Raw genomic sequence first — 8,020 nt, 5'->3', positions numbered from 1 at the left:
ATTTTTAGACCAGTATTTTGGCCATGTTATTCTGAAAAAGTACAAGAAAAAGGTACTATTTTATATAGTGTTAATTACTAATATATAGTGTAGGGTAAAATCTGAAAATATGCCCCTACAAATTAAGTATATATATATACATACATATATACATGCATATATATATACATTATATATACACATCTAGATGTGTATAAGAGACAGCAAACAACGTAGTCGAAGTTTTAACTACGACTAAATCAAGTCCTAGTTTTAGTTCAACTGAAGACGACTGGTAAGCCACGACTATCAAACTAACCAATAAAAAGGGCTAATAATAATAGCAGACGAAATTTTAGAGATCCGGTAACGCAGATGAATACCGTGGGTCAAAAACATATTTCCTCATAATTCATAATAGACCATCATTCGCTTAATTATTTTTCTATAATACATCTAGATGTGTATAAGAGACAGATATATATATATACAATAATGATGATGCAAAAACAATGATGCAAAAATGCTAAGTAGACCACACAATGTTTTATTTAGTAAACAAATATTTTGTCTTGTCCTCAAGACTTTATCACCGTAAATGAGGACAAGACGAAAAATTGGACTAAAAAGAAAGAAAAAGCAACTCCATGAACTTGAAATATTGAAGTAAATCATTTGTTAAAGAATGAATTAGAAACTCAAGATGAAAAAACAAATATTGGTTATTTTCAACATTTATGGAATGTGTGTTTAACACTATGACTGCCAGGGGTTTCAAAAAATAGTATCAGCCACCGCCAGACTTTTTAGCAAATTTTAACACTTTTCCGAAGCGTTGAGAGTGCGTATGCAATCAGATTGACATGCAGGGAATAATACAAGAATTACAAACATTCTAGATTTACAATGGTACCAAACACTTTATTCTAATCACAATTTGTGACCGGTAACAGTAAAATGAAAATGACTCACTTTTGGCGATTTACGCAATTTCGCACAACGAAGCTGAGATAATCGAAAATTTTTACCGCTCTACGCTAATGTAAACAAACAAATAGTGAAATACTTATGGTCCAGACTGAATATAGTGTTCAAATTGTTAGTACATGTCGGTAATTACCCCATCTATCAGAATCCGTAAAAAAACCTGAAACACGGAGATCTCCATGTTTGGCGGTTAAGCATTGTGTTACCAAACGTGGAGATCTCCATGTTTGGCCGGGCAGAGTGTTAATGGAGAAATAATTTATTTTAACTTTAGAGGGTGATCAAAAAGTATTTCACCTCATTGAAATAAAAAGTGTTTTAGGGTTCTATCTTTTCCCACCCCAACTCATAGTATATCTGAACATTTTCTAATTTGGATTTGATTGTTTTATTAATAACATAATTTTATTTATTTATTTATTTATTTATTTATTTATTTATTTATTTATTTATTGACACTTCACCTTTTGAACGGTGGCACACACAACTTTTGTGGTGCAGTCTAACAACAACAACAACTAAGATACAAAAGTAACAACCAATACAAAAACAAATTAAATTTTGTATAGTACATGAGAGGATATTCCTTGTTAAAAAAATGCTGAGTTAAATTTTACGATAATTTGAATATATGTAATAATGTACAGAGCATTACAATGTGCTTTTAGCCCATGCCTTAAGTCCTGTCCAAACTATAAAATTTCATTAGACAAAAACATGTGACATGCCTAAATATGGTCATGATGACATCACATCATGACCATATATAAGCATATCATGACTATATATGGGCAGACAATAATTTTTTGTCAAAAAAAGTTTGATAATCTGGACAGAGCCTTAGGTAAGGTGTTAATTCTGTAACAAGTTAAATTATAATCAGTATAAAGCTATGATAGCTCTGGTACCTACATACATTAATTTTAAGGAGCAGGGATAGCCATGAGGATATTGAGGCCTAAGTGAAACATCAACCAAAAGGTCATTTCTTTTTTCTGCCTCAAAATTTACTAAAAAAACAAGTCCTCGTAATCTCCAAAGTTCCAACTAGGGCAGTATAATAGAGGCAGTAGAGTATATCGGCCCTAACAGCCTCCCATACGAAAAAGATCTATTAATCAATCAGATTTCAATCAATCAGCCGAGTGTTCCTAGAGCTCCTCATCGGAGCTAAAAATCCCATTTTTTTAAACATAACATATACATATGATTTTGTTAACAAGTTATGTCCCTCTCTTCCATTTTTTTATGGTTTTAATGCGTATTTTGCTATTAAGAACTGTCTTCGATATTCTTTATGAAATAGTCTCGGTTATGCAAAATGCATGTAAAAATATTAGATATAGATCCAAGGTTTTCTTGCTTTTTTGTTTATTTACAATTTAACACAAAACAGAATTCTGTCTCTTATACACATCTAGATGTGTATAAGAGACAGATCTCCTACTGTTGTAATATCAATTAATTATAAAACTTAGTTGGTAATGTAATATTTTATAATGCAACTTCCAATGTCAAAGTAGTATACAGTATATAAAATGATTTAAAATTGAATTTTAAAAACTGTTAAATTTTTAGCAAATGCTACTATGCTTCTTGTTATCTATTCATATTCAATTCAGTTTTGTTGAAAAAGTGCGCACATACCATGTTAAGCCGACAGTCTTTGTTTCATTCGTTCCTCAATCTCAGCATATGTATATGATGACTCTGAGCTATCACCGGATACTTGGACACCGACTGACCGTTTCCATGGTGTCGCTTCACCTGCAAACGGTGAATGAAGACTATCTTTAGGCTCAAAATATACGTCCGGTTGTGGAATGCGCTGTCCTGTGTAATCTATAGCATGGCTACGTGTATAAACTTGAAAATAGCACAGCAAAATCGCCATTATTAATGATAAAAGAAGTAAACTGGCCCCGGCAACTGATAAGATCGTGGCTGCCGGAAGCTCAGTGTATTGTGCTTGATTTTGCTCGTTACTATTTTGGGAGGTTTCAGGAAGGTAGTCCTGGAGATCCGAGTCTTCATCATCAATAATAATGACGGTCTCATCACTCCCTTGACCAACCTCATTATGAACATTACACTTAACTATCGTCCCTTCGTGGCTCCTGAGTACACGTGACAAACGTAAAACTTGGCCATTGTTTTCAATGCCGTACTCTCGAATTGGTGGAATTATTGTCCAGTTGTACATGACTTTTGAAGGGCTAGCCGAGCTAAAGCATACAAAAATCGCTTCCTCATTGATAGCATATTTGGGAATATTAAGTTGTACACTGGGCTTGTAGTCCACCTGAAATGGGCCGATCGAACAGTTTCTTTCAAACTTTGGATTATCCGGTATTCTTAGCTGACACCAGTAGATAGCACCGTTATCATTCCGTGTGAGTGTCATATTGTATGTTATTCTTAATATATTTTTTATATTTGTCATGTGTGATTTGAGCATTTTGTTTTGTCGATTCCAAGTAAGTTTCGGGTTAGGCTGTGAATTTTCACTGATGCATTCTATTTTGAGCGTCTCTCCTTCTTTGTACTTCTTTTTGTTACTTAAATTGATGCATTTTGGATACTGCTCTCCCGGTTTCTCAAAAACCTTGATTTTAGCCACCTGCGAGTGTTTTATTTCTTTTTTCAATTTTGATGTTACAGCACATATGTAGCTGTTCTTTCCATCACTTCTTTCAATGTTTTTTACCATAAGATTATTTGTATGATGTATATCATTTATAGCTGTTAATATTGAGTATTTATCTCTCTGGTCTTCATTTATAATCAGTGATCCATTACTAATAATGTCGCCGTTAACTTTCCATGTTACATTCTCATTTTTTTTATCCAGATCGGTCACGATACAAGCAAGGATCGTGGATGAACCTTCTTCCCCTTCCACTATTTCCTGGGGCTCTGTTTGGAATCTTACCTCCATACTAGGATTAATCTTCATGCACAGTAGCATAACCATAATATATACCTGCAATACATCCATGCTTCTGACCAATTATGTGCTGGAAATTTAATATTTACAAAAATCTGTGACTCATTCCACCAAGTATAAGAATATGCTCAATTGGGATGATGTGCCAGAACCAATTTTTTAAGCGTGGAAATTATAAATTCTTGTATGTTTTTCTTTTAATGTTCGTTCACTTCTCACTGAGAAATAATGGCAAATAATTTATTGAACAGTACCTTTGTCTCCAACTGGTAATTCCTCATTTTTTCCCATTCAAGATCGTCGGCGAAACAAATCCACAGAAGACATTAAAAAACCATTTCCTTCAGCTTAGAAATTTTGCAGATATTCTTATTGATTGCCACTCATTTCCACTGCTCTCTGTGGTAATTTCCTGTTCCTCGATGTTCTAACTCACTATCCACGAGCCAAAAGTTTTTATCGATTTCCACTTTCTTATTGTACTGTAGCAAGGTCAGTTAGTGAGGTATCTGTTGGCGGAGAGCAGGCAGCACCCTCCTTGTGTGTCAAACTACACTCGGTGCATATTTTCTTTCTGTCAATTAGTCAATTGCTGCGCGTCGTCTGCTGTATTGGCAGGATTAGTGACTCTGAGGCAGTGCACACCTCCTTGTCTGCTTGTAATTTGCACTCCGTTCGCTGGAGTGTGATACGTTGTAATAGCTTTTTAATGAACAGAGGAGTAATTTCATAAAGGAATATTGAGCTTGAGAGCACTTCTGTTTGCTTAGTGTTAGACTTGTGGCCATACTAAATTAAGATTGTGTTTCCTATTTATGAATTACTTCCAGGCTTTTCAGTGAAGAAAACTGACTGAATTGAATGTGACAGTCATATTAAAGTATTTGGACCCTAAAGCTAATAATTTTATTATTCAAATTTTAAGTTCATACTTTTCAATATCCATAGCGCAATATTTCTTAAAACTTATTTTGTTGTCATGATATTTTTTTTATAGTATAATATGTTAATGGAAACTATATTTTAATTTTGATTAATATAATATTTACATGTGTTTACTTTTAAGTGGAAATTAAGTGTGACTATGTATTTGTTTTATCTTATAATGTTAGTATATTATGCATTTTCAACATTGAATTTCATATGAACAGAGTTGTGCGCAAGGAAAATATACATCAATTTTATGTTTTATATATATTACCATAATAACAATAAAATGAATCTGGAAAATTTTGACTAAATTTATATAAACATTGTTTTATGGTAGATATTAAATGGTAAGTCAATTTCAATACTTATTTTTTATAAAAGTTCCAGTTTCTATTTGAGTAACATAACATTCTGTTGAATTGGCCAAATCTATTACCAAACTTTAGCAACAAATCGTGTAGATCAATAGACTGTTAACAGCACTGAAATGCGTTGAATCTCCGGCTCCCATGTGCTAATTTTCGAAGACGAATCGGAATTGTGAAAAACGTGCCTTAAAGGGGCCGAAGCCTGGAGCGCTGTTTAAAATGATGTAAAGTGTGTGGCTGTAAGCACGTCGGAGCGTTAGTAATCAATTACATTCTAGTACATTACACGCAAATTAAAAGGGGCCGCTAAGTCAATGCATCGCAAGAACTCCTCTACTCGTACCACCTGGAGGAAACTGATATGAGTCTCCTCATTATTTACGTTTTTATTCCTTCTTAAAAATATTCGTTATATTGAAGGATTTGCCCTTGTATGTAAAGACAATTATTCAATGTTAAAAAGCTTCAAGAGAAAGCCATATTTTAGTTGAATATTGACAAGCAATAAATATACTCAACATAGCCGCCCATTTATTAAGTCAACGTTAAACGAAAGTGTGATTTTTTTAATGCATTCTCCTTCTCTTTAATTGAAAAGTGTGATTTGTTGTCTGTAGTATATTATCCTTCTATTTAAGTGGTTGTGTGAGACCAATTTATCAATATGCTGTATACCATTTATAGCAGCTCTTTCATGGAATAAGAATTTATTTGCTGGGTTGCTGCTGTTTTCAAATTCTTTGTTCCGAAGTGCAGCATTATAGATTAGCCTGTTTTTATTTTGAATATTTATTTAATGTATGGTCCTATGATGTTATTACAAAGATGTAATATCATAGAGATACTAATATAATTAAAAGTATTAAAATAAATACTGTTTTATAATATATAATAACATAAATCTGTTGTTTTTTTCCCCATCCAGGTAGCTTAATTAAAAATAAATTTTTAAAAAATCATGAAAACACTTCACAAAAGCAAAAGTAATGTATGAAATTATGTTTTTTAAAAGATTTCAAAGTTAGCAAATCAAGGGTTTAGCCAGAAAAACGATATACTGTAAAACCGGTAATTTTTGCGGTACATTTATTTTCGCGCTCTTCGCGCCAGCACAAGCTAGTGCGAATTCAACAACACGCGAAAATATTAACACCAACAAAAATAATGCTCTATTATGTACGGTATTACAGTACAGTACACTGGGCTCAACCTTGCCACCATACGCATGTGTGCCAAGCCTCGCCTAAGTCTTACCGTACAGCAACGTATAGGCCTAGCCTAGCTGTTTTTCTAGGCCTAGCCTAGCTGTTTTTCCCTAGGCCTACACACTAGGATACTGTCATGTACTGTATAGTACGGTGAACGTTTTTTCTTCCGAATATTCTACATAAGTGATCATTTAAACTAAAAAGAAGTGTGTTTGTTTTCTTTGAAAAACCTGTCGCGGATCAACGACGACATCATCATCGAGGTTGATATTTTTTATGAACAACGCCACCAGCAAATGAAAAGCATTTTTTATTCTTATCCCCATGGTAACTCCGGGATAGTTACAGTTTTGCGGTGATGCAACGAAATTTCACACATAAATGATAGATATTTCTTGCGTAAAATGAAGGTTCTTGTCTATTTATTTCTTAAAAAGCATTTTATTCGTTGATTTAACATATATGACTATATATATTTTAATGGCATTATAATGAGCCAGCCTGGATGACTAGGCCTAGCCTAGGCCTACTTTACTATAGCCCTTGCCTAGATCATAGCTTTAGATAGTGACGACCATGGATATCTACGTAAAATCCAGCAGTAAAGAAAATATTTACTACTGGGGAAAATCTGAAGCGCGAAAACAACAACCTGCAAATATGTTGAAAGGGTCTCAGAGCGCGAAAATTTACTCGCGCGAAAATTACCGGTTTTACAGTAGGCCACTTAAAATGGAAGCCAGTGGCCGTGGCACTGAACCGATGGGTTTCCTTTAATTTTTTTCTTTTTCAGGCTTTATTCCCACTTCTAAGTGGGTTCGCTAGTGAGGTTTGCCATCCTTCACATATTCCTGTCTACTGCATCCTCATCTGTCAACCCTGCTGCTTTCATGTCCTCCTTGACACAGTCACTCCAACTCCATTTTTGCCTCTGGACTCTCTCTGGAAATCTCCTTTCCCTAAGGTTCTTAAAGAGACTTAGTTTATTGAACATCATTCCATCCTATAATTGGCTTATATACTTGCTGTTTGATGTGAATGAAATATTTCATAAGAAATATCTGGTTATTCCAAAATTTGACAAATCTGTATTTAATGTTCTTTTCTAAAATTCATTTATCTGGTTTATTTATTTATTTATTTATTTATTCAACAATATTTCGAGAGGGTGACCCATTCAGCTTGAGCTGATTTTAAGAGGCCCTCGACAATACAAGAACATATTTACAAAAAACAAACATCAACAAGTTAAAAGATTATTTACAAAAAAAATTTGAAATGATAAAATTCAATAAAATACAAAGGGAAAATAATCAGTTTAAAAGTAGATAGAAAAAAAGATTAAATAAATCTTGGTACTGGTACTGGTACTTGTAGCCGTCTGATTTTAAACATTTGGCATATTTCGCACACTTGGGCTAACAAGTCCTCGAAAATATACCCCATAAATGTGGCACCTCCCTGTATAGAAATATTTAACAGTGAGCCCAGGGCGATTCATGCAAATCTTTTATTTCCACAAAAAGGTAGCACAATATAATAATGTTAAAGATATGGAAATTTGTCACCTCATGTAAGCAAATGCTCTAAAATGTGGTGCC

At 33.7% G+C, this 8,020-nt stretch overlaps 1 protein-coding gene across 1 annotated transcript; it reads right to left on the bottom strand.

The window, feature by feature from the left end:
• Positions 1 to 2,420: 2,420 nt before the first annotated feature.
• Positions 2,421 to 4,603, bottom strand: LOC117115262. Its single transcript, XM_033258976.1, has one exon. It carries the CDS (start codon positions 3,962 to 3,964, stop codon positions 2,618 to 2,620), a length of 1,347 nt encoding a protein of 448 aa, XP_033114867.1. The 5' UTR covers positions 3,965 to 4,603; the 3' UTR covers positions 2,421 to 2,617.
• Between the last annotated feature and the right edge of the window lie 3,417 nt (positions 4,604 to 8,020).

This window comes from Anneissia japonica, unplaced genomic scaffold, assembly GCF_011630105.1.
Source record: "Anneissia japonica isolate Jap-2015-1 unplaced genomic scaffold, ASM1163010v1 scaffold288128_len588385_cov197, whole genome shotgun sequence".
Lineage (NCBI taxonomy): Eukaryota > Metazoa > Echinodermata > Crinoidea > Comatulida > Comatulidae > Anneissia > Anneissia japonica.
This window is presented reverse-complemented; position numbering and strand designations above follow the sequence as displayed.

Coding starts and splice junctions, on each gene's coding strand:
- LOC117115262 (XM_033258976.1), bottom strand. CDS start 3,964: ATGGATGTATTGCAGGTATATATTATGGTTATGCTACTGTGCATGAAG.